This window comes from Epinephelus lanceolatus, chromosome 6, assembly GCF_041903045.1.
Source record: "Epinephelus lanceolatus isolate andai-2023 chromosome 6, ASM4190304v1, whole genome shotgun sequence".
Lineage (NCBI taxonomy): Eukaryota > Metazoa > Chordata > Actinopteri > Perciformes > Serranidae > Epinephelus > Epinephelus lanceolatus.
In genome coordinates this window covers 18,791,803-18,818,965 of record NC_135739.1, presented here as the reverse complement: position 1 = coordinate 18,818,965, position 27,163 = coordinate 18,791,803, and the positions used below count along the sequence as shown (strand labels likewise).

General features: G+C 42.8%; 2 protein-coding genes across 8 annotated transcripts in view; both read left to right on the top strand.

The window, feature by feature from the left end:
• abl2 (c-abl oncogene 2, non-receptor tyrosine kinase) overlaps window positions 1-24,832 on the top strand; it is a 30,559-nt gene extending 5,727 nt beyond the window's left edge. The window contains exons 1-11 of one of the 4 annotated variants that reach the window (XM_033622167.2): window positions 7,389-7,587; window positions 7,945-8,106; window positions 12,437-12,732; window positions 12,874-13,146; window positions 13,328-13,412; window positions 13,832-14,009; window positions 14,151-14,335; window positions 14,448-14,600; window positions 14,928-15,017; window positions 16,244-16,426; window positions 18,773-24,832. In XM_033622167.2, the coding sequence (XP_033478058.1) occupies window positions 7,479-7,587; window positions 7,945-8,106; window positions 12,437-12,732; window positions 12,874-13,146; window positions 13,328-13,412; window positions 13,832-14,009; window positions 14,151-14,335; window positions 14,448-14,600; window positions 14,928-15,017; window positions 16,244-16,426; window positions 18,773-20,607 (3,549 nt within the window). In that variant the 5' untranslated portion in view covers window positions 7,389-7,478 and the 3' untranslated portion in view covers window positions 20,608-24,832. Of the gene's footprint in view, window positions 1-7,388; window positions 7,588-7,941; window positions 8,107-12,436; window positions 12,733-12,873; window positions 13,147-13,327; window positions 13,413-13,831; window positions 14,010-14,150; window positions 14,336-14,447; window positions 14,601-14,927; window positions 15,018-16,243; window positions 16,427-18,772 lie in introns of those variants that run through there. The other 3 variants (XM_033622166.2, XM_033622165.2, XM_033622164.2) reach the window with 3 other exon arrangements.
• Window positions 24,833-26,925: 2,093 nt separating this feature from the next.
• Window positions 26,926-27,163, top strand: part of osbpl9 (oxysterol binding protein-like 9) — a 44,651-nt gene continuing 44,413 nt past the window's right edge. For all 4 annotated transcript variants that reach the window (XM_078168760.1, XM_033621383.2, XM_033621384.2 and 1 more), the window contains exon 1: window positions 26,926-27,049. In XM_078168760.1, the coding sequence (XP_078024886.1) occupies window positions 26,939-27,049 (111 nt within the window). In that variant the 5' untranslated portion in view covers window positions 26,926-26,938. The remainder of the gene's footprint in view (window positions 27,050-27,163) is intronic.

The following is a 27,163-nucleotide window of genomic DNA, read 5'->3' as shown; positions in this document are numbered from 1 at the left end:
CGCCCACCAGCTGACCAGTCAGTCAGAAATCCTTAATATGGGCACTCTGCGGCACTGCTGTCCTCAAATATCCTGTCTGACTGATGGCATGTGATTATTCTGAAAAGAGACTGCTACAAGTTGTTGATTTGACATGGCTCAGTGAAAGATTGCAGGGGACTTTTTAGTCTCAGGTAATTCATTGCAAAGGCTGCTCCATTGTCAAGGTATGTATTATCATTGCATTCAGCTAATAATGTTGTAGTTTGATTAATATGAGAAGGGAAGCCATAAAAGTGAGGCATGGCATGGCTTATATGTTGAATGTGGATGCTCACCTGGGCTGGTTTAGCAGCCTGAGGCATCTCTGCTATCTGATTGAGAGTGCAGGGAAAGTAAAATCTTCCCTTCTGGCTTTGGTCAGTTCATTAAATTGCATCATTGTAAAGCAGCTTAAAGCTACACCCTATCACAGCTTAACCATACCACACATAGATTAGCTGTTCAGACATTAAGATTAGTCCTCGGGTGCTTCTGTAAACCCTCGCCATGACAAAAAAAGAAGGAGGCAGCAAAGAGAATGTACTTTTTAAAGCTTTGGAGAGATGTGCTGTGATGAACACACCTTTCTACCTGTGAGGAGTTGAGAATATAAACACACACCCAGGCCAGACAGTTTACATCACCCACATACATTGCACAATAAGTTGGACAAGAGCAGGCAGATCTGCAGTGAGAACAGAGCTCTGACACCAGTTGTAGTCATGTCAGTTTAAGATTTCCATTCAGTGGACTTTGTGTGAATTTATGACTTCTGCTGGACAAAGGAACACGCTCTCTTTTTTAGCGAGGCTAAAGTAGAAATGCTTGTTAACAATCCAAAGGCATGTTTTAGCTTTTTTAAATTTTACATCACGAGGACTGAATAATGTTTTTAAGCCCAGACAGCGTGTAGTCTGCCCCAGACAGGTCAGAGAACCTTGGTGACTTCAGGTTAACTCTTAATTGTGTTTGTATTAACATGCAGTTCATTTAGAATATATATAATTGACTTAAGCAGGTCAAGCTGCATCTGCCATATTTGTGCTATATATGAAGCAGGCCGGTCTAGTTTGGACGAGGAGTTTGTTTCGAGTCATCATATGCCACCCATCCTCTCCGCTGTCACATAAAGAAGCACTTAGCTTTGTTGCCAGCACACCTAGAAGGGAGCACTTAGAGCCCATTATTAACCCATAACAAGCCCTGAAAGGGGCAGGGCAGGGTGAGCCGTGGGTTAGGACTCTATTCTTCTCCATTCCAGGATGATCCACTGGCCCTAAGGCCCAGGCTAGTGTTTGTCCACTCCCTAATTGATGTATCTCTATGTAGACCGCCGACTTGGTGGCTGAGCTCAATAGAGAACATTCACAGGCCTTCCCGGTAGCGGCCGGCCTGTATGTGCATGTGTAATTACTTACTCAGCGAGGTTTGCAACAACAGGATGTGCTAAAGGTGGGGGTCTGATTGAGTGATTGAGGGAGACATCCAAATCTGCCAGTGTGGACGTGCGTGGACTGAAGGCATCAGACGAGTGCATACATGTATGTGAGAAGTGAGAACTACACACCAGTTGATGAACTGGTGGAGTGTCTTAGGCTGATATTAACCAACAGAAGTGTTGTGTTTTCACATGATGAATTTTAATTTCTCATAAACAAGGGAGCAAGTAAACACACACAGACACACACACACACACACACACACACACACAGACACAGACACACACACACACACACACACACACACACACACACACTTGTGATGTAGCATTAATGAGGCTATTGTCCTTTGTCCAGTCCTCATGAACAACAACTGACTCTCCTCTCCTCTCCAGCTATGGACTGCCTCTCAAACTGTAGATAGATGCCAAAAAGCTCAATATTTTCAACATAAATTGTGTTGCACATGGATTGGTGGTGATTTTGAATATGGTATTAAAAATGAAAAAAAGTATTGCTGTGTTTATTTGATTGGCTGGCATCTCAGCCCTGATGCGGCAGCCCTCTGTTTATTGTTGTCTGTTTCAAGCTCTTGTATTTACTTCACAGTTATTGGTCTAGCATTGATACCTTGTTTTTCCTGGTTGAATATTATGTAGGGCTGCAACTACTGATTAATTTCATAATTCATTTGTATGTTAATTACTTAATGAACGATAGTGTTTGGCTTATGTTTTGGTCTACAAAACATAGACATAAAATATATTCTAGGCTACTCAGCCCATGTGTCACCATTTGTATTTGTGCCCAGGAAGATGCTTGTTGGTCTTCCTTAAGTTTCTCCTATTTTTTCCCCTTAGATTTTAAGTGGAGTTTTTGCTTCTCTGATTCAGAAGTTAGAGGGTGTCTTAAGATGTCCAGACTGTAAAGCCACAAGCCATCAGACATAGAGTAATTAGGAGCTGCTACATTACAGAGATAGTCCAGATCTTTTGAAGTGGGGTTGGATGAGGTACGTATCCATAGTCGGTGTATTACGTACAGTAGATGGCGGTCAGCGCGGCCCCGGTTTGGAGAAGCAGGCAGGCCACAGAAGCTAAGCAACGTACTGTCGTGGACAGGGACAGCAGAAAAACATATTTTAGTTGCTTAAAAAATCAGTTTCAGTTTAAGTGTACACTATATTTAGAATATTTTCACTGCTTTACGTTGCCGGGAAATTGAAGCCGTTGGAACTCTCTCTTCAAAGCTAGACTCCATCGAGGAAGAACAGTGTTTTAACACCACTGAACACAGAAGCTGCTGGTCTTATTGCTGCCTCTATCAGTCAGTGGACCAGCAGCTCCCATGTTCTGTGAAGTAAAATTACTGTTTTGTAAAAGGAGTCTGGTGTCTTTGGCGAGAGGATAGACGGGGAACTGAAGTGGTGATAGCATCCCCAACACAAAGGGCTGTCTGTGTCAAGGTCAAGCGCTGAAAATATACTAAAATATACCATACACTTACATTGTTAATGATTTTTTTAGGTGGTACTGTTTTAAGTTGGATAAAATACGATTTGCTGCTGACCCCATCAACAGCTGTACATTGCTTAGCTTCCATGGCGGTACTGCTTCTCCAAACTAGAGGTGTCCCATTTGACAGGTACTGTATGTGATACAATGACGATGGATAAGTACCCTATACAACCCTATTTTAAAGATGCAAACTATCACTTTAATATGCTTGACTTGACATAAGTACTTGCCTTTGCCTGACATTGGAATTTTATTTAAAATCTCCTTTGGTGGTATTGCAAACGGTATGTCCATGTTTTTGTGTTAATGAGACATTTTGAACCAAAAAAAGAGCTGTTCAATTAATCAGTAAATATCAGAAGACAGATGCTGGTTCGAGATTATATACACTACATTACTGTAACCCAGTCTTTCTGGCTCCAACCCTCCTTTTCTGTCGATATCTATGACTCTCCTGTATTGTTCAACTTTTCTGTCTGAGCCTGCCACAGGAGCTGATCTCGCCTGTCCTATAAGCTTATGTAATGTCTTGTGTACGTGGGTCTCATCTGCGGTATTGTCTCAGGATTTAGTCAGGGCTTCCTGCAGGCAGCCAGCCGTCTATCTCCGCACCACCATCACTATGTGCTCTGCAGAGTTATTTCTGGATGTCATGCTGCTATGTTTTGTTCTCCAGCTGCTAAAAATACACCCTTACCTCGCTGGTCATGGGCTCCAGATACGAGCTGTATTGTTTTTGATTTGGCTGTGTGAGTGACGTTATTGTGCTGTTTAATACTTTGGCACAAAGTGGTGGGTTTGTGAAGTGAAAGCTTTATAGACACATGGAGGCACAGTCTCTCACACAAACAGCTGCAGGGGAAGCAGCAGGGTTGTGGGGGACAGCCAAGGAGATAGTCCCACCATTGATGTGTCTCTACGTGTTATGTGTGTGTGCATATGAGTGCCTCAGGACCAGGGTCACCTCTGTCCCAGCTGTCTGAGGGGGCGCAGGCTTGGCATGCCCCTCAGTCTTGCAAATACCCTTTCTGCTCTGCTCAACACAAAGCCGTCGTTTCTTCAGAACGCACATGTGCTACACTTCACAGCACACACACACATTGAGGCACCCGGACGGGCACACGACATACCCCACGCAGACCAACTGCTCCTTCAATCAAACACTCCAGCACATGAGGTTTGTACTCAGCCAAGTGGAACAGCATCTTGCTTTTTGTCTGGCATAAGAAGGATTTAGAAGCCATTTAAGAAATATGATCGACTTAATGAATCTGGATCATGCTGAGAAAACAATTTTAGGTAATTAGTTTATTTGATTTGCGCCTTGGAGTGCGTGACTAATCAGTGATTGAGTTTTGTGTCCTACTGTTTGTCTCGGATGACTGGAATAACGATTCCTCGAATGGAGATCTTTGACAAATGTGTGGCGTAATATCACTATTTCATTAAAAACATTCCTGACAAGAGTGATGTGATATGTCGCTATGTAAGAAGAGCAGGTCTGACAGTTGGCTCAGCCTGGCCACAGCAGTTGCAGTCATGCACATTTACACATACACACAGAAGAAAAGCGTGGGTCAATAGGACCCCCCCCTCCCCTCCTCGAGGGCAACAAGACCAGCCATCTGCCGTTGGGCACAGTGCTGGTACAGGCCTCACACACTCCCACACCACACATTATACACACACATGCACACATGTCACATTCAACTTTCCTCCATACCATACACCCTGCCCTGCCCCCCAACCTCTGTATATACATGCCCCCCCTTTACCACACGCTTTCCTCGCTCCCCCCTCTGCCACGTTTTGCCATCCCTTACAGTGCGTTAAACCGCAGAGCACATCAGTCATGGATGTCTGTGCTCTCCAGATGGACCTTGGAAATCTTGACTCCCCTAGGCCACATCAAAGCTCGTAGGGAGTTCCCAGCAGGAGGCTGCTAGTCACTACTGTAACTTCAGAAGTTTAGGTGGTTTGATTCAAGGACAGCGTGGGTAAATACTTTGTCTGGGGGTTCTCCATCTCTCCCTGATTGCTTCGCGCACAGCATTTGCGCTCCCGCGGCGAAGGAGATGGTTTAGAGGAGTAGCTCATGCTCCAGGAGAATGTACACTTGTGCTTTTCAGTCTACATAGACACAGTCAGGATTTAAAACAACTGTTCAGAGTCAGCACAGCGGATCAAGGAAACCACCGTGTTTCTTTGGATACTGGGACTGGTGGCTGACCAGACCAGGGGAGAAGATGTACTGGGAGCTGTGGCTAAGCCAGGTCACGGCCAGTGCCGCGCTGCAGTGCATGCTGGTCCAGAACAAAGGTGGGCAAGCTTTGTGTGTAGATTTGGAGACAGACTGGACAATACATAGCTAAACTGTTTGGCAAGGGAGAAAGATATCGAGTGCTGATTTGAACACAACTCAGAAAATCTCTGTGCTCTCAACCGCATGCATGGCATGTGCCTGCCACATGGTGTAGACTAACAGTGGATAATGCTTAATTTCTTGATGAATTTCTGCCAACTTTGCAAGATTAGAGCACTGACACACAGATTTCACTCAATACTTGGAGTTTGCATGGGCCAACCTAACGTGGTCTAAGGAAAACTGAAGTATTTAACATGGTTAAACCACAGAGAGTGTCTCGAAAGCTTAGAGTGAAAAGCCTACATTATTCTCAGTGACTCACTCACTATGGTCTGATGATACAGAGTGGTCTGGCATCTAACATTTATCAAGCTTGCATTCTCAATTCTCAAATTAAAAGCTATATTTGACTGAAATGTTAACCTCTGAGTTGTGTGTGATTGTTCACACATTAGCTGAGTGAGTTTTTGTTCATTGCAGTCATGGTTTTACATCAGTTTCCTTTTAGCTTTGCTTCCATGACTTTTTCATTTGTTGTTTGGTTAGCTGTTCTATTGCTAAACCTACGACATATATCTACATCATTATGAAACAAAATTTCCGGTCATGCTGTCTCAAATTTAGTTTCTTCTGCTCTAAAGGAAAGAAACCGTCTGAATCAACTAGTTCTTTGGTGAACCGTTGCCTGAATGTGGAGGTGGTAGCGTGTTGTGACAAGCAGATGTTGAAAACCGGAAGACGACCTTTAGCTCTCCTCATAAATGCCTTGCTGTCTCTTTCTGTTCTCTAAATCATAGACATGTGATTATTTTCTTAATCTTAGACTTTTTTTAACTGTTTGGTTGCATTTTGACTGAAATAAAATTCAGTGCATGGGATTCAAGACCAAACTGTTATAAAGAAATAATGACAAGCCTGTGCTGATGAAGTTCACTGCTAGTCCACGCTTTATTTTGGACTGTAGAAATCATATAGCTGCTGTTTAAAAATAATGCAGCACTGTTTATGATTTTGACATTATTTTGGGGTCTGGATTGGTTTCTCAGTTAAATACTGTGCTCACATGGACAGAATATAACCACTCGGTATGCTACTATTCCTTGAACTACAGCCCCCAAAACAACCATAGAGTGATAGGAACACCTCTCTTACAGTCTCAACAAAAACAGAACACCATTATAGGCTGTTGTTTTGGATTACACTAAATTGTGTGTACATTTAAAGGAGCACTGTGTAGGATTCGGTGGCATCTAGCATTGAGTATTGCAGATTGCAACCAGCTGGAATGTCTCCCATGTGCCAAGTGTGATCTCCCAGTTAGGATCCCTTCAGTGCTCATTGTTCAGGAGGTTTTTGCTGTGAGCTAAACCATCCACAGAGGTCCCTTCCTCTCCAAAAAAAACAAAAGATCAGGTAATTTAAACCGGTAAAAACACTGAATAAAGCAGTGTCACGTTAAAATCAGTGTTTTTCCAACACTGTTTGGCTCGTCGCAGAGGGGCTGCTAACTACGGTGGCCATTGCAAAAAACATGAGTGGCTTATCTAGAGCCAGTGTTCGGTTTGTCCATTCTGGGTTACTGTAGAAACATGAATAAGGATTTGCACCCTATGTAGATATATTTTCAGGTGAGTATACACTAAAGGAAACAGTCTACATACAAATAAGTCATCACTAGGTTAATGTTTGAGTCACTGCTTTCACCTTCTTTTGAAGCAAGAAAAAACATGCTACGTAGTAAGAGCTTTTCCATTTTAAAAGTTGCTTTTATTACAGTACTTTGTCTCCATTCTCCGTCCCTCCATTTCACCACTCTTCTCTTCCACTCGCTCAGCAGCTGTCCAGACATGCAGTGACTTTGGCAGCAGCTGTTGAGTGTAGTGTGTGTAGGCTCACATGTACTAGATCATCATTGTGTGGCTGTGGATGTGTGTTAGGTAGCTATGGTAATCACTGTATCTTGTACAGAGAGTCTTTCCAACCCCGGTGTCATAGCTCCACCCCGTTGCTCACCGTATATACACACCTACGAAAACACTCCCACCTCAAATCATACCTGACTCGGGCTAGACACGACAGGCCTCTGTGTGTAGCCAGCAGTAACAGTGTTCTTCAGAGAGTGGATTGGTTAAAGTGATGCTTTTGAGGTGCCTGCAGGCAAGCAGCAGTTTTGACGACGAGTGGGCTGCTCTGGGTAGCGATCGTCTTCACACAGGGCTCAGACAGGGGAAACCTGGACAGACAGGTAGACTACCTGTGAAATGGACTTTTAGGATTATGGAGAATTCAGTCTGTATCATTTGGTTAGAGGACATCAGTCTTGCATCTCGGCTACCCTGCTTACAAAATACTTTGTGCCTCAAGACAGTATTGGAATAGGACTGCTTTTGTTATCTGTTCGTGGCGAGGGTGATTATTAGACACAAAACTTGCTGGGATTTTGATGTGTTCGACTGTATACTCCACATTATTTCCTGTCTGTGATTATGGCTATGATTTTGCCCGTGTAAATGATATTGCATTCTCAGTCACATTTTGTTTCACCAGTCTAATAGTTTACCTCCTCTCTCCCTGACCCTTGCTCCCTGTTTTCCTTCAGAAGCTCTTCACCGGCCATTCGGCCTGGACTCTGCAGCGCTGACGGAGGCGGTACGCTGGAGCTCCAAGGAGAACCTACTGGGGGCGGCTGAGAGCGACCCTAACCTGTTCGTTGCACTTTATGACTTTGTCGCCAGCGGAGACAACACGCTAAGCATCACTAAAGGTAAACAATGCAGCGGTATTGTCATTTCTTTTTCTGAGTCACCTTAAAGTGATTGCAATAACTCACTATGTTGGTGTTCTTTGCCTCAAGACTTAAAATTCTGGTCTCACAAAAACCATTTCGTCATGTCATATGCTGAAACAAGTCTTGAAAGACTTGTCCCTCATGCATCATCACTTGCTACGTGATGTTAGTCCCTGTACAGATTTCTACATGTCATCGATCATTCTCAACCACGCCCTCTAGGCAACACTGTTGACATTGGTTGCTACAGGACTGAGGGATTACCTTACATAACGCAGCAAGGAGTCACCAGTAATATCCTCGAGGCAGTGCCTGTGATTGGCAGGTCATCAACTCTTAGAAAGGATATTTGATGAGTAAAAGTGTACTTATGGCAGAGGAATGTTGTGTGTCAAAGGAGCTTTCCCAACCGTCCCTATAATTTTGCTGTCGTGACATCAGCTGGTATGTGACCCTTAGCCTATAGCTTTCCTCGTCACCCACCCACACACCCCACGTCACCTGTTATTCTTTTACACCACCTGTGAGCTTAACGTTTTTATGTTTTGTCATCCACTAGTCCAGACGCTGAAAAATAATATTAGTTTGTAACAAGAAAATGTTATCTGAGACCTGTGCAGACAGCATGACAGAAATACCAGCGATACTTGTCCTGTGTCTTAATCTCGTCACTATTTCTTACTCCTCTCTCCATTACACACACACACACTCCTCAATCCAAACCTCCTCTTTGTCAACCAGCAGCAGTTAACCGGTCAACCAGCTCTCCCCCGAGCAATGAGCTTAAAATACACTCATAATATTATCCATAGACAGCCAGGCTTGTGTACCCAACCGATTTAAAGCATTAAACGTGGCAGAGTGTGTTAATTATCCATCGTTTTAAGACTTCCACAGCAGCTGCCTGGGATGGAAATGATGTTTAGACCCTGACTCATGGAGTGAATCTGAGATTCCTGCCCACATGCGAGCACATGTGCACTCCCGGGCTCCACTGCACTTTTCCTATCTGTCCCGCTCTTTGCTCTGTCACATGGAAACACCCTCAGCATGCCTCTAATGCTGCGCTAATATGGAATACTTTCAACTGTAATAATAACAGGTGGATGAGCACAGCGGGGCAGAGGCTGATCAGAGAGAGGGACTTAGCAGACCCATGTCTGGGGCTAATCTTTGTCTCTTGTCTGTGCCAGGTCAAACCAGGCTAGGCCAGACCAGAGCCCGGCTTCAGGCACACATGGCTCCCAGTGTGAGGCAGGGAGGCAGTCAGTGTTTCCACTCCCACAAAACTTACAGACACAGAGGACAGACACAGAGGAGACTGGTGGATTGGTGGGCTGGATGTGGATAACCATCTCTGTTTAATGTAGTTCAGTGGATTGCGAGCGCAGTGTCTAGCTTTAAAGGCTAGACCTGCAGCTTTGGTCAGTGGTTACAAGTGAGTGAGCCATGGTTGTTGTACTGACTAGACTTACTGTAGTTAAATGTCTGCTATTTCTCACAGTTTAAGGCATTGTGCATCCATCGTCATGATAGCCTGAAGCTGCATTCAGATCAATTCCAGCTCTGCATGAAATGGTGGTTAACTTCTTTAATTTCAATGGCTTATTTCTGCTGTTTAACTCGCAATGAAAGGAAAAAAATAGTTGTTGCTGTGATTACTTTTAAGAGTATTAAGAACTGCTGTGCAGTGTATTGGCATCGACAAGCCTTCAAATGCATTGATTTGTTACACGACCTGGACCTCCTGGATCAAATTTCTTTGTCTCACCAGTAGGCTTGTGCTGTATAACTGTTTTAAAGTTTACCAGGGTATTTAGAAATCCCAACTGTATTATTTTTAATACTGTCAAAAATATGTAGTACACAGAATGCTGCAAAATTAACTGAAGTATTTCGGAAAGCACAATATGGCCAAGTGCAATATCCAAATTGCAGGAGCTACAATTTTTTTGATTAAGATGAAGTGTGTCATAATATTATAAATGAGGTGTTGTGGTGCCACAAAGATGCCCCGGCTTAAAAATCACATTCCAGGCGTAAGGCAAAAATGCTTGTTTGGTACAAAATCGTGACTCATTGCAATCCCAATATTTGTCAAAATAATTGCAGTATGATTTGTTTTGTGTATCGTGTAGCCCCAGCCTCCAGAGGTCAGTGTCTACTCATTGAACAGGCAGCTGAGCTGAGAAAGATGGTGACTGTGAGAATGGTGGGGATAACATTACAGGACTAGTACAAAGACATCCAGCAACAGCAGAAAAGTCGCAGGAAAAAAAACAGCATGTGCCAGCATTACTTGATGTCTTACATGGGTTTATTTCCACCAAACCAGAGTTGGTGATTATATAACAGTGACTAACCAAGATGGTTTTGGTGAGTTATATGTTGTTCCTGTTGATGAAGTGTGTTTTTCAATGAGTTAAAAATGTAATTAAGCTAGTCTTAGTTTGGTGAAAGAGAGAAACTTGAATTCAGCAGGTGTACATAGGTTTACAATTTTTTTTTTCCTTTCTTGTTTGGCGAACTTGCAATTGGCTGAGATAGTATTACACAAATACCATCATCTACTGTATACCCTGGTGAAATATTAGGAAGGTATGAAGGTATGACAAAATAGATACTTCCCAACCCTACTCACCGGTGTCTGAAGCAACACACACACTCCCACTGCAGCCCCTGTGTTGTTTTAACACACACAGCTGTTTCGGTCTGAAAGCCCACTGAAAGGTAACATTCCATGTCATCAGAGATGAAAGACGACCATGGTTAAAGGACACTTTGTGTGTAAAACTTCAGAGTGGTGGGAGAGATAAAGACGGATGTGGACAGGAAGAAAGGCAGTGTAGAGGGTGTGTGGTAGAAGTGCAGAGGTAGTTAGACTGATACTTTCTCCTCCTTCCCCAGGCTGGCAAGTCACTGCCCTCCTCCTTGTCTTTCCCCAATCCTACATCAGACTAACAGGTCTGATCACTGCTTCATTCTGTGTTGTTTGTTTTACTGATGTTAGGACCCCCCCTTCCTCATGTCTCCAGCACATCAGCCGCTCTGCTCATGTCTCCCGCATTGACGTCAGAGACAGATGGAGATGGAGACAACAGACCAAGTCTCTACATGCCTGGTTTTGCCTAGCCCTCTATGACAGATATGCAGTTCACCCAACCCTGTCATTGTTCCATAGCTTTTGATGTAGTTTCAATGGGAGGCACTTTGTATTATATACTTTGTTATCAAGGCGTGATAATGAACTTTGTGACCTGAAGAGATATTCCATCATATGTTGTATCTCTCTAAGGAATTTAAAATTTAAAGGGATAGTTCAAATTTTTTGAAGTAGGGTTGTATGGGGTATATATCCATAGTCAGTGTATTACGTGCAGTAGATGTCTGTCGGGATGCCCCCAGCTTGGACAAGCGGCAGGGGCACTGCCATCAGTTTAAATGTATGCTATACCGCGAGTATTTTCTCTATCTTACCTGTCAGTCAAACAGTCGTCCTATGGATAAGCCATAAACGGCTTCAGTTCCCCATCTATGCTCTTGTCAAAGCCACCAGACTCCATTCACAAAATTGGCTTGCTGAAAACAGAATCTGCTGGTCTACCGCTGCCTTGATCTGTTGGTTTGTTTGTGTTTGTGTGACTTCGGTGAATCCGAACTAACCCTTTACATACCAAAGTCACACAAAAACACAAACAAACTAGCAGATTAAGGCAGCGGTACACCAGCAGCTCCTTTGTTCAGCGATGTAGATCACTGTTTTTCTTCATGGAGTCTGGCTTTGAAGAGAGCGATGTAACAGCTTCAGTTCCTCATCAGAAATCATCTGATGGCAAGTTAAAGCAGTGAAAATATTTCAGATATAGTGTGTACACTTAAACTGGTAAGTAGGACCATTTTTAGGTGGCATAAATACATTTTGTTGCTGCCCCCGTCCACAGCAGTATATTGTTTAACTTCCGCATCGGACTCCTGCTTGTCCAAACTGAGGGCAGGCTGACCGACATCTACAGCAAGCAATACACTAACTGTGGCTCATATAACCCCACTTCAAAAAATCTGAACTATCCCTTTAAACTCATGATCAGAGAATTTTTATCTTTTTCTTTTTTCAAAATGACTTGCAAAATTTATTCAAGCAGTGATCAGCCGTAGTCTCTTGGTAAAGGGCACTTGAGCATGTGTGAGATAAAAGGCATGAATATGGGGCTTTTTTACTGTATCAATTTTCTAACCACCAGTCCACGCTACTCCTGATTATATCACCATGGGATCAAGTGTGACACATTTCCCTTCCTGTGTCCAGGTGAGAAGCTGCGTGTGCTGGGCTACAACCAAAATGGAGAGTGGAGTGAAGTGCGCTCTAAGAACGGCCAAGGTTGGGTGCCCTCCAACTACATCACACCAGTCAACAGTCTGGAGAAGCACAGCTGGTACCACGGGCCCGTGTCACGCAGCGCAGCAGAGTACCTGCTCTCGTCTCTCATCAATGGCAGTTTCCTGGTCCGGGAAAGTGAGAGCAGCCCCGGACAGCTGTCCATTTCTCTCCGCTATGAGGGGAGAGTCTACCACTACCGGATCAACACCGCATCTGATGGAAAGGTAGAGTTTAGTAGATTGAAATTAAATAAAAGATTATAATTTCCAGTTGTGTGGCTGTGTGCTGTAAATGGTGTGAGGACTTTGACAGCATTTATTAATCCTGTCTCCCTCCTCATCCTTTCCTTATTCCTCCCCCCTCAGGTGTATGTGACGTCTGAGAGCCGTTTTGCCACCCTGGCCGAGCTGGTCCATCATCACTCCACTGTCGCTGATGGCCTGGTCACCACCCTGCACTACCCCGCACCCAAATGTAACAAGCCCACAGTGTACGGTGTGTCACCTATCCACGACAAGTGGGAGATGGAGCGCACAGATATCACCATGAAGCACAAGCTGGGGGGAGGCCAGTACGGAGAGGTGTACGTGGGAGTGTGGAAGAAGTACAACCTCACAGTGGCTGTCAAAACGCTCAAGGTAAGAAGGCCCCCTTATCATTTAATTTCACTGAACTTCATTGTGAAATGCTGAATTGTGAAAGTGGATATAGATCGCCTCCTGCAGGTGAACTGTGGTATTACATGTGATTGCAACATAAATGTTGGTATGTCTGTCTACCCGCTTATAAAAGTTTTTTTTCTCTTTTCTGTGATGACAGGAGGACACCATGGAAGTTGAAGAATTTTTAAAAGAAGCCGCTGTTATGAAGGAGGTTAAACACCCAAACCTTGTTCAGCTACTTGGTGAGTATTTATGAATACCACTGATTCTACAAATAAGTAACTGCGCCTCTACAGAACCAAATCAGTTTTAATATGTATCTCAATACATCCTGACCTCCTGAAATTACTCTTGAGGTAGCTTCGGCAGACATATACTTTTAGGGTGCTTTCACAGCAGGGACTTTGCTCTGACAGTCCCCATTGATGGCGGTCACTGGGGCAACAGTGTCCATCTGCAGTGCCCTTTCCTACGCTGTAGTACAACAGAAATGTCATGTAGATGAAGACACAAGTGTACATGCATACAGAACATCACTAATGTGAAAGCTGAGGGGAGGTGCAATTGTACTCAGGCATGGTCCAAATCAATCGTACCTAATATGAAAAGGCCTTTAGTGGTTATTGCCATCTATATTCTAACTGCTGCCTCTCTCCCACAGGTGTGTGTACATTGGAGCCTCCGTTCTACATCGTGACTGAGTACATGCCACACGGCAACCTACTGGACTACTTGAGAGATTGTGACAAGGAGGAAGTGAACGCTGTGGTGCTGCTGTACATGGCCACACAGATCTCCTCTGCCATGGAATACCTGGAGAAAAAGAACTTTATACACAGGTGAGGGGATACTCTAGACTCGCACATGTGTGTGTATATGCATGTCTTGCATATTTATCCACCTCGTATATCAAAGTGGTCTAATTTCTGTCTCTTTCCTCCTCTTCCTCTCTTCTCCTTACTTCATTATCCCTCCCTCAGGGATCTTGCAGCGAGGAACTGTCTTGTCGGGGAGAATCATGTTGTGAAGGTCGCAGACTTTGGCCTGAGCAGGTTAATGACTGGTGACACCTACACGGCACATGCAGGCGCCAAGTTCCCCATCAAATGGACTGCACCAGAGAGCCTTGCATACAACACCTTCTCCATCAAGTCTGATGTCTGGGGTGAGCAACACATATGCATATATTCATAATATCGAAGTATTAAGTGTTTTTCTTTTGTAGCTTATTTCCAGTGTGCTAATGTTTTATTCTCTAAAAATGGTCCTCCTTACAGCATTCGGGGTGCTGCTATGGGAAATTGCCACCTATGGCATGTCTCCATATCCTGGCATCGATCTGTCTCAGGTCTATGACCTCCTGGAGAAAGGTTACCGTATGGAACAGCCCGAAGGATGTCCACCTAAAGTCTATGAACTCATGAGAGCATGTGAGTAGTAGCTATCTTACCTTTGTCTCACGTATTCATCCAGTGGTTGCACTCCAGTGGGAAGACATGAATAGAGGCTGACAGCTTTGAAAAAGTTAGCTCGGCCATTACTCTTTCCTCGATTTTTGTCAAGCATTTGACATGTCACAGTTCACTGCATCTTATTTCATACTGTCTGAAAACACACCATCCTGTCATCAGAAAGAACTTTAGTCTGGAGTCACAGTTTCTGTGAAAGACCACATTTCTTCAAAACAATTTGAAGTCATATATAGTTGTCAAATACTTTCTAGTAGTAACAAGCACTTTTGTCTGTCTCTGTGATAGGCTGGCAGTGGAGCCCAATGGACCGACCTTCGTTCGCAGAGATCCACCAAGCCTTCGAAACAATGTTCCATGACTCCAGCATCTCTGAAGGTACGGTAGCTCATCCTCAGCTGGCAGTTCAACTGTCACTTTTTGTGCAGCTTCAATAAAGCTTCTAAAATCACCGCACCGATTAAGTTAAACAGATGATCTCTCATTCTCATTCAGAAGGCTGACTTTTACTTGGCTCAGCTGAGTTACCCGTTCAATTCAGCTTCTCTGAGAGACGACTCGAAATTCTTATTTCAGATAAAACTATTATTCCCTGTTACTCAGCATAGTCATGGCATCCTCAGCTGACAATACTGTGATTCAAAGGCTGGAGCAGGCTGAGTTTTAAAGCTGGATATACTAGTATCATATAAAACTAGAATACCGAAGGAATCTATTGGTACCAACAATGTTATGCTAGCTTAGTGGGAGGGGGTTCAAATAACACTTCAAAGTTTGGCTACATTTTGACGAGGGAAAACTTACATGACCATTTTCACAGGGATCCCTTGAACTCTCACCTTAAGATATCTGAATGAAGATGGGTTCTGTTCGTACCCACAAGTCTCCCCTTTACAGACATACCCACTTTCTGCTAGTCCCATGCACTTTAGGGCAAAAACCATTTTTGCTTTTTTAACAAAAGGAGGTTTCTCAGCAGTTTTTAGACGAGAAGTACTCACCATTCAATCGCCAAAAAATACAATTCTTAGAGAAATCTCCAAATGTAATAAGTTTTTGATACCGATTGACAGCATGGATTTTAATGAGGTGTTACTGAAGGTCTTGGTGCCTTAATGTGGTATTTGGGAGGGATTTTTGATCTGAGTTTTTTGAGTTTTTATCCAGTCTTGAGTGATCAGCAATGCTTAAACTTAGTACCAAATCTGTGTAACAAATGGCGTTAACCCAAACTTGCTACAACAACTTCTGAGACATAAGTGAGCATTGGAACGACCATCATATACTTCCATTATAACTTTCTAAGCCCCTATACACTCTAAAGTCACTTAAAGTTTAAAATTAATCTTCAGGTTCCCCGCTTTCAGATGATGTACGGAAAAGATTAAAAAACAGTGTCTTTCAAGCAGCAAAGTGTAAAATTAGAAAATAAAAAGTTTTTACCTCACCACTTAATGTAAGATTTGGACTAATCATTTGATGAAAGTTAAAACATCGTGAATTAACGTAGGTGTGTTTGGTCAGCAAATGTTTGTATGTTGGTTTGAATTTGGATCATGACTGCCTTCTAATTATGCTTGTTATCTTTTTTTTGTACATTGCAGAGGTAGCAGAGGAGCTCTGTAAGACAGCCTCCTCTGGTCACTGTGGACCACTTCACCCTTTCAGTCACGACATGCCCCTGTTGCCTTCCAAATCCCGCACACTCCTAAAGCACACAGAAAACAAGGAAAACATTGAGGGCGGACTCGACGGGCGATCTGACCACGGCACGCACGGTCACTCAGGTACAGCCAGACACGCCTGCCTCACTACCAACCAGTCAGGTGCACCATGTTATGATTCTGCAGGTACGCCAGAGAGATCCGGTTCCCCAAGTCGACTGCAGCGCCGCGAAGCCCGACGCCTGAAAAGAAGGGCCGTCATATTCCTCAACGACTGATCACTGGTGCAAGCATGTGTCCGGCATACGGTTGATCTCAAAGCAGATCTGCAAGCACAGCCTGACATAGTCCCCTCACACTGCCCTCAAATTACAACTATGTCAGCACTCTGAAGTATTTGATTTCTAAAGTTCAAGGTTTCATTAATTCAGCCATGAAACTTCAGTGCTCATGTGCATGTCATCCAACACCAATTAAAGAATGTGAAAGATAAACACAACTGTAAAAGAACCATAATATACAAATACATACAGAGAATAAATATTAATTCCAAAACACCAAACTAATTCTTCTGCAGAAACAATAAAATAACTGTAGAAATACTGCAGTCGTTAAGTGCCATCTTTACCACATCATGTATCGCTGAGGTCTAGAGAACCACAGCTGATACCATGGGCCTGTGTCACGCAGCGCCGCAGAGCACATGCTCTCGTCCTTCATCAGTGGCAGTTTCCTGGTCCGGGAAAGCGAGAGCAGCCCTGGACAGCTGAGGGAAGAGTCTACCACTACTGACTCACTATTTTGCTCACAGCCAATTACTACAGGTGTTCTTCGATTAAATGCCACGTGCAAATGGCCCACTACTGCCGTAGCTATGACCCATACAGGCTGTGGTGTGGTGATGCCGCGTGCAGTGTATATAACAGAGTTGGCAGTTCAGCGTGCCTAAATTCCCCCACAACATTTTTAAGTAATTAAAGTAGCTATCTGAATGCTTACATGCACATAATTGGTATTGAATGTAGCAGAAAAATATGTTATAAATAAAAAGGTATCAATTAAGTTTTTTTTATTGGTGTCGGTATGACTTAAAGTGCACTGGTATCATGATATTTAAACAATTCCCAGGATACAGCAGTTCCTGCATAGTATTTTTAAAAGACTTTTATCATTAACCTTAAAAGATTTCAGTTTGTTCAAGCATTATATTTGTAGTTTCAGCTTATCTATAATGTGATACCAAATATACTGAGTGTTCTACAAGTTCAACACAACCATTCTTCCTCATCTCTGACAAATTTTATAGTCTGTATTTATGGAAACTGTTTGTTATCAGTAATGGAATGAAGATCTTGCTCATGTTCTGTCTCGTCTCAGTCGTTGCATGACTCTTATTCTCATATCCCAATCAATACTTGGCAACAAATCATGTATTAATTTGCTAACCCAACTATTAAATTTCCACAATATATGTTGTCTTTTGTTTGTCTTGTCTTGTTTAAGTTATTGCTTATTTATTGGTTTTATATTATAAATAAATTTTTGTTTTTGTTTGTGTGTTTACCTGATGTGTGAATAAGACAGCCTGTCTTTGTCTTTCACTTCCTTTGCCCCTTTTTTCACCTATTTTCCCACTGTCACCATATTGTTCAGCTTTTATGTTTCACTCTGTACATATTTATTTACCAATAAAGTGAACAGTGCGTTCATTAAATCATAAATCTGATAAAACTGGAACAAGCAGAACATTTCACAATGTCATTAAGCACAAGACACTACTCATAAAACACCCCCAAGTGTACATATGACATTAATGACACCACAAAGACTGCAACTGTAATTTCTACTTTATGTTAGTGTCATATGTGTTGTGTTAATGTTGCTTATTTGTATGCATTTATATTTACATGCAAATGCAAAATAAGGAACAGAGACTGAATTATTAGTGCCTGTATTTACTTGAGATAACTTTTGAAGTTATAACAAGTCACAGTTTGCAGACTGCACTACTCTGTATTGATTTAAAGGCCGGCAGAACTGAGAAAATGTGTTTCCCTCTTTGAGCGAAGTTACGCAACGCTCCTCTTGCTAACAGAGACAGGGAGGAATCTGTTTGGCATGTGTTTTCATCACTTCCTGGAAGTGTATTCATCATCCCATCTTTTACAAGAGCACCTTGTAAATCATTGAATCAGTGTCTGCATGTGCATGACTGGCATGGCCTGAAAACTTTCCATCCCTTTTCCTGAAATGCTTTTTCCTTACTCATGACTCCCCAAGGATGAAATAACAGCTTTTAGAAAGAGTGAGTGACATTAATGTATAGGCAGCCATATTGAGAGACTAAGGGAATTCAGAGCAGCGTTCATTACCTGTTTCTTGCAACATATTAAGTAACTTTTTAACAAAGATAGATGTGTGTGCTGCTTTGTTGCGTAGTTTTAATCCAGCTCTCTCTTCTCTTTCCAGGCTGGGCGTCGTCTTTGTTAGGAGGGGATGGCCGATCAGGCAGCTCCCCAGCTCTGCCCAGAAAACAGCAACCAAGAGACAAATCTCCCGGCAACCTTTTAGACGATGCACAGGATATGGGCACATTTACAAGAGATCGTAAGACTGGCTTCTTTAGCTCCTTCATAAAGAAGAAGTCTTCCTCTTCTTCCTCCTCACCATCCTCTCAGCTCCAACACAATCTCCCGACGCCACCCAAGAGGAGCAGTTCTTTCCGGGAGATGGAAACTCAGCCTCACAAGAAATACGAGCCAACCGCTGATTTCAGCGCTCCTCCTCCCCTTCCCCAGTCGGACAGTCTCGGTGGCTTCTCTGCCTCTCCGTCTCACTCCCATGGAGAGCCAACTCAGGCGCAGTCACGCTGCTGTGGGGCTGCTTTTGGACAGAAGCCCTCTGGTGGGGGACTTGCCTCACAGGTTACAAGCGGCAGCAGTTGGAGCGGGTTGGCTGGTTTTTTTACCCCTAGACTCATCAAAAAGACCCTGGGATTACGGACAGGAAAGACAACCTCTTCAGAGGAGGGTGGAAGTATAGCTGGAGGGCCTAAACCCTTCCCTAGGTCCAATTCTACCTCCTCGATGTCAGCTGGGCTGCCAGACCTGGAGCGCATGGCTCTGACTTTACCCAGGAATCGCAGTGCAAAACCCCCTCTAGAGCGGACTGCATCCACAGCCTCGCAGCCAGAGAACGGGGCTGCGCGGCCCTCAGAAACTCTACTGAGGAGGATGGATGAGGGGACAGCACAGATCAGGGAAAGGCCCAAAGCCAAGCTATTACCCCGAGGTGCTTCTGTAGGAGTGAGGGCACCAGGGGTTGGGGGGGAGGTGGGGGAATCGGACAGTCTGTCTCGGGTGAGGGAGGGGAGAGAGGAGAGTGGGGGAGGACTGGACAGGCAGCAGAGTTGGCCATCTCCGTCTAAGACTTCTAGTTCGAGTGCTTCATCAGCTGCAGCAGGCGCACCAACTCACAACCACAAAGTTCCAGTCCTAATCTCCCCCACGCTGAAGCACAGCCCAGCTGATGTGCACCTGGTCGGGCTAGACTCTCAGGGGAACCGCTTCAAACTGCTGTCTGAGCACCAAGCAGATCGGGACAGGCCGCGACTTGTAAAACCCAAGTGTGCTCCTCCTCCCCCTCCCACCCTGCGCAGCCTGCAACACTCCTACAGCGGCGACGGAGAGGAGCAGGTAGGAGGAGCACCTGTGGAAGTAAACGGAGACACGTTGAAAGGTCACAGGTCAGGGCGAATGTCAGGAGGAGCGGCGACGGGCAGACCGTCCGTGCCACCACCACAAGTGCCTCCTGCATCTTCCTCCTCCGTTCCCTCATCTTGCTCTGCCACCACCAACACGACTCCCACCAAAATGGCCAACGGAGCCGCCACCACTGCCTCCTCCTCACACACAGCACCATCTGCCGGTTCCAAAGTGGCACTGCGACGAACCAGGCAGCAGGCAGAGAGGGTGCCCCTGGAGCGAGTTAGTCGCGAGGCCCTGCTGGAGTGCGCTGAGTGCCTGAGCAGTGCCCTCCACGCCAGCTCCGAAAGCCCCTCCAGCAGCCAGGTGCTGGACGCTGGCCACCAGCTGCTAGACTACTGCTCAGGTTACGTGGACTGCATCCCTCAGATGAGGAACAAATTTGCCTTCCGAGAGGCGGTGGGGAAGCTGGAGCTCAGCCTGCATGAACTGAGGGCCTCGTCCTCAGGAGGTGGAGGGCTGAGCGGCGTGGGGCCCAACACTGTACTGGACAACCTGCACAGCTGTATTAAAGAGATTAGTGACGTAGTACAGAGGTAGCCACTGTGACAACACCAACCGTCACCCCTAACTACCCGACAGACTGCTTATATTCCCTTTTTTTATGTTTCTGGTTCTTTTGACAGCTTTTTGGGGGACGAAACGAGATGAATCTCTAAAGTACCTCAGAGAAATCACTACAAAATCTATTCTTTTTACTGTTTACAAACAACCGTTTCATAAAATGCCAGTGTGGACACTAATTTTGCTCTGACCTGTACATATTCAGAAATCTTTATGCCAAACTAAATGTGGTTCAAGTCACACAATGAAATGTTTAGCCCCACGTCTCCACCTGGCCGTGATAAAAGGCCTCCTTGTTAAATGAATGTCGAGTGTATCAGCTGTGTGTAGCCAGGCCAGCGAGTTGGCCAAGTCTAAGCTCACTCTGCTTATCTGTCAGTCTGTCACGTACTGAGCGCAAATGACGGTGGTTGTGCCCAGCCTTACTGAGAATACTAGACAACTGTTTTCACTGACTAAGCTCGAACAGCGCTTTGCAAACGAGTGAATCATCAGTTGGGTGTACTGTGTTTCGCAGTAGAGTATTTTGCTCAGTGTCTGGGGAACTGAGTGACCATAAGCCATTTTTTAAAGCCATTGTATTCTAAAGGATTGGAAGCAACATGAGGATTCAGTATGATTTAAGGTTTTGGGGTCTCAATTTGACACTCTTGTTTTCTGTGCAGATGGTTTTTTTAGTATTTTTATTTCATTTTTATGATAGTATTTTTTAAGTAGATGGACAAATGTGATAAAATTATAAATCTCCCTATAATTAAAGGTGCAGTGTGTAAGATTTAGGGGGACATATTGGCAGAAATTGATTGTTTTCTTCAGTTATATAGTTTTTGTTACCTTAAGATGAACTGTTTATATCTTCTTAGGGAGCGGGTCCTTGTCCATAGAGTCAGCCATGTTGCGCCACCATGTTTTTCACAGAAGCCCAGACGAGACAAGCCAAACACAAACTTGAGATAGGGCCAATTTATGTTTTCACGTCGGCCACCGTAGTTAGTAGCTCTTCCGCGATGAGCAGCATTGGAAAAGTTATTTTGAACATGAAACTGCTTTATTCAGTGTTTAAATCACATGGGGTCTTATTTATAAACATTGCGTGCGCATAAAACAAGGCCTGAAAGAGGCGTACGCCACCTCCCACACAAAAGTTGTGATCTATAAAAGCAGACTGTTTTTTTGTTTTTTGTTTTTTTTTTATAAAGATATATATAAGATATTCTTTGGGGCATTTTAGCCTTTAATTGATAGTACAGACAAGTGTGAAGGGGGTAGAGAGAGAGGGAGGGACATGCAGCAAAGGGCCACAGACGGGAGTCGAACCCGGGCCGCTAAAGCAACACCCTTGTACATGGGGCGCCTGCTCTATCCACTGAATCACCGACGCCCCTATAAAAGCAGACTTGATGGGAGAAACTTTGACCCATGCTTTCGAACATTTTGGAAAGGAGGAATTGGCGATGCAGATGGAGATGGAAGCCTGATTGTAGGAATAGGTGACTATTTTTGACCCCTAGTCCGTTTTTTTGGAGAGGAAGAGACCTCTGTGGATAATTCAGCTCCTGGTAAAAACCTCCTGAACAATGAACACTGAAGAAAATCTAACCGGTAAAAGTTTCAGCTGGTTGCAATCTGCATTCCTCAGCGTTTCATGCCACTATATCCTTATATCTTACACACTGCTTCTTTAAAGCCTTGTTTTTTAAGAATCATCTTTAGAGAATAATCGACTGTTTTGACGCTGACATTCCCACGTGTCCTCACAAGACTGAAGGGATCACTTACATCGTTGAAAGTTGTGTGCATTTGACAAGCATGTAAATAAGCTCAGATGAAACGTCAAGTGCACGTTTCAGTATTACCAAATACAGGCTTATCAAATCTAAAAAAGAAAAGATTTAAAAAAAAAAAAAAAAGACTTTTAGGAATCTATTTTGTTTATTTCCCACAATACTAAAACATGATGAATGATGGTGGGGTGTCTTATCATATGCACAGCATTTGTCTTCGCTTCAGTGACGTGACTCATGTTCACACCTTAACACAGTGCCACAAATATGGGGAGAAAAATAAATCCTCAGTCTCCTAAAGCATTTCAATATTTATGTCCAGTAATCCTTGCACACTACATTTCTTCCTTGTATGATGGAGCAGAAGAGAGTAGAGAGAGTAGAGGGGGGAGAGCACAGGGTAGCGCATGAGCAGGTGAATTGGGACAGTATTTCTATAAGTGTCCTTCCGAGTATGGACAGTGCTGGATTCCCTGTAGCCTTGTCGTGTCCTCAGTGCCTCAAATTCTTCCATGTATGAACACAGCGAAACGCAGAGACCTACTTCACACTAATCACACAGTACTGATCTCTCAACAAACAAAAAACTGCAGTATGTCTTCAGCACATGAGCAATTTGTACATTATTTGGTTCAAAGAAAAAATGCTTTTTAGAATGTCTATGTATGAACTTGAATTTTAAATTATTCCTTTTTTTTATTAAAAGCACAGACCTATTTTGAGAGAAAAGTTATGTAAATATTTGATTTATTTCATATCCAGGAAACAAAAGATTTATGTGTGGTTACAGCATAAAGAGCAATGTTTTTGACTGAAGAGATGTATTACAAGACTGAGGCTCATCCACCCAGATCTGAATATCTGCTTTATGAATGTATTATTCTTCCGTTCTGAACCCGGGCGAATGTTCATCTGCATGACTCTTTAATCTCTTATGGTGCCATTTTATTTTATTTATTATAATTCTTTTTATTGGCCTGTACTCCTAATTTCAGTCACACTAATAAGTCCAGAAACAGCTGCTCTGTTTTTTGAGCACAAACAAAACTGTACAGCGCACACAAAACTCAAGATACTTTTATTTTCCTTGCTTTGGCTCACATCTTTACGTACACTGGATAAGGCCTCAGACACATCGGTTCGTCCACACATGTTGCATACCGCAAAACCTAATCACTGCAGGTCCATAACACTTTCAAAATGCCTGTTAATGACACTTGATGGATTGCCAAGTAAACGTTTATGTCAACTTGTGTTGTGGTGCGTTTTATATCATCATTTCACGTCGTCGTGTGTGAGTATTAATGTCCGACTTCTTGCCAAACAGGATCCTACGAGACAAACTGATGATTGGTTTCTATTCACTGTGAGTTTCTGAATAACATGGACGGAAATATCATCTTTTCTTTCATGATTCTTGGTGCCTTTTTGTGAACAAAATAATTTATGTACAGTACACTATCACTGAAAGATATCACAGCTATGGCAGCGTTAAAGTACATCTTTACAACAATGTGTTTTCTTTTCTTTGCCATGAGATTGTGATAAGCATATCACTACAGCGTGCATTTCTGTCATATGGAGGTTAACAGTCAGATGCAAACTTGAAACCGAAAGGTGCACTTTGTCTATGAAGATTATGTATTTAGTTACTCGGTTACAGAGGCCGTTCATTAGCGGCCATTAACACTGTTAGTGCAGCCACGTCTGGTTATGTTTCCTCTCTGACAAATGAAACATGGCACTAAAGTGAAGCTGCTCTGGTGTCTCAGACTCTGACCACATCAAAGGTTTTGTCTAAAATATCTCTTTTGAATTGCCTAGCAAACTTAATTAAGTTTCTGTTGAGTTGTAGTGCATTTCTGCAGAGTAGTTTCCCCCCAAAAAAAGCCTTATCTAGAAAAAAATAACCTTCTAGAAACACACTCAAAGTCTGGACTGTTTTTAAGAAGTAAAGCATATCTAATCAATGATTACAGAATCAGTAAATTGATTTGGTGCCCATGTTTTCTCCTCAAATTTCTGCTCATTCTCATTATCAGTCTCCTGCATTGTCTTTATTTATGTCGCCTGCATTTATCCTGTATATCTGTTTTTTTAATTTCCTCCTGTCTCTGTTTTGGAGATCAGCTCTGGAGAACGTGTGTACACACCATTATACCAAAGGCCACTTCTTCAGTTGTACGAGTGCAATGTAAACCAACACACAAAATAATGGAATATGTGAATCTAAACAGGGATTAAAAAAAATGGCAGAGATGTTAACATTAACTTTTTTATTGTACAAAATATATATTTTGTGTTTTTGTTTTGTTTTTTGTTTTGTTTTTTTTTTATTTAAAGCTCACGTTATATTACTGTGAAGTTTTGCTTATCAGTGTTAAGCCTATTGTAAATAATAAAGATATTGATGAATACTGTTTTGTTCCTGGTCGTTTATCTGCCTCCGTGCATGACATTTTATTGTCTTTGGCTTAAGAGCAAAGGCGCAGTAGCCTCATGGTATCTCTTTAAATGCAAGAAATCTGCAAAATGTAAATATTAAAGCAGGAAAATGTCAGATGTAATATAATAAGCAGAGGTGTAATTAAATAGATAAAAAAAAAGAAAAAAGCCTTTCTAAGGTTAATTTCATGAACTCCATATGTTCAAACCCAGTGAACTTTTATCACAGTCAACCCTAATAGTACTCTGTAATTCTACCTCTCTACATTTCAAAGGGAAATGTTGTACTTTTTAACTCCACTACCTTTGTTTGTAGCTGTAGTCACTTGTTGCTTTTCAGATTAATAATATACATACAAAACATTGTCATGTATTAAAATATGATGCACATTTATAGATTAATTATCATCATGGACTCTCACCGCCCCTGAGAGACTACACATTACATTAAGGTCTTCATCTGTCTTTATGTGTGATATTAACACACATCTCATGGACTGTTGATAAATTGTACACATTCTTTTTTTTGGCGATCAACTTTTTATTAACACCATTTGTTCAGCACTGGAATTGGAGTACAGAGAAGGTAACAAATGGTGTGAGTATTCCCTCTCCTACCCTCAACACATACCCACTCAAAAACACCCAACCACATAATGACTTTATGAACACCCCTGTACCCCCCACCCCTACGGTCTCTATTCAACTTAACATCTAACACGTTATCACTGGAGCACTGGTACTTGAGGCACTGAGATTATTAGGTTGGAAATCTGCATTGCTGCGTCTTTCCAAAGGCTGACAGTCGAGGACTTTGCTTTGTGGATCCTTGCTGTGGATAGTTCAAGCATCACTATATCACGACAGTAAGCTAACCACTGATAAATGCTGAGTGAGTGAGGAGGGGGCCAGCACTGGGCAATCATTTTCTTGCAGTGGACCCAGTAAGACAAATTTTCCTCTGTTATTCAAACAAGTTCAGTTTAGAGTCATCATTAACTTAGAGAACAATTGGGTCTTATGGGATTCGGTGACCAATCATGTCAGATATCACTGTAGTCATTCGAGACCAAAATTCATACCCAAACCTTATGAAAAAAAAAATCCGATTTGTTCAGGCTGGCAAAAAGTGCAGTTAGGATTAGGAATAGCTTTGGTGAAGTATTTCCTCTTGGAAGTCAAATATGTCCTTATGGCATGTGTTGAAATGGATCAACTGGTGATTGGGTTTCTATGAACATCTGAAAATATTGCTCCAAACTGCACTCCAATCAGTTGCAGTTTCTTCAGAGGTCAAATCGTACACATTATTTTTATACTTCATACTAGGACTGCAACTCACAATTATTTTCACTGTCGATTATCTTCTCAATCAATTCATCAGCTGTTTGGTCCATAACATGTCAGAAAATGGTGAAAACGGTTGATCAGTGTTTCCCAAAGCCCTTTATGACATTCTCAATTGTCTTGATTCGTCCACAACTCAAAGATATTCAGTTTACTGTCACAGAGGAGTAAAGGAAACAAAAAATATTCACATTTAAGATGCAGGAATTAGACCATTTTGATTTCTTTCTTTAAAAAACAAACAAACAAAAAGAAAGAAAAAAACTCAGATTGATGGATTATCAAATTAGTTGCCAATTGATTTAATAGGTGACAACTAATGTATTATTCATTGCAGCTCTACTTCATTTTGTGAACTTTTGGACGTTCCTTGAACATTCTGCACATTTCTTCACATAAGTACCACTTCTAAAAACGACATGGCACTTTCATTTGTATTCAGATATGCTATTCATATTTTTAGATAAAGAAGTATTTTTTCATGATTTTATTGTACTCTACATAAATGTCTATTGATTTTGGAATACTTGCTTTTACTGTTAAGTTAATTTTCTCGTAATGTTTAAATGTTGTGTAATAACATTCCAAAGCCAATTCCTTGTGTGTGAACACCTGCTTGTCAATAAACCGGATTCTGATTATTATTCAGATCATCTTCATCGGCAGCATCCTGCCGGTGACGCCTGCCCGCACCTTATCTGACTCCTCCCCAACCACAGCCTATTGTAAAGATGGCGTCCATCATGGAAGGGCCGCTCAGCAAGTGGACTAACGTTATGAAGGGATGGCAGTACCGCTGGTTCGTTTTGGACTACAATGCCGGCTTGCTGTCATACTACACAGTACGTTCATTTCCACAGTTTGAACATGCTGAAGCGATCCGCTCAGGAGGTTTGATTGTAGAAGTTGTCGCTGCTTGTCAAAGTGGGATAAGGGCCTTGTGTTTGTCAGGAGTC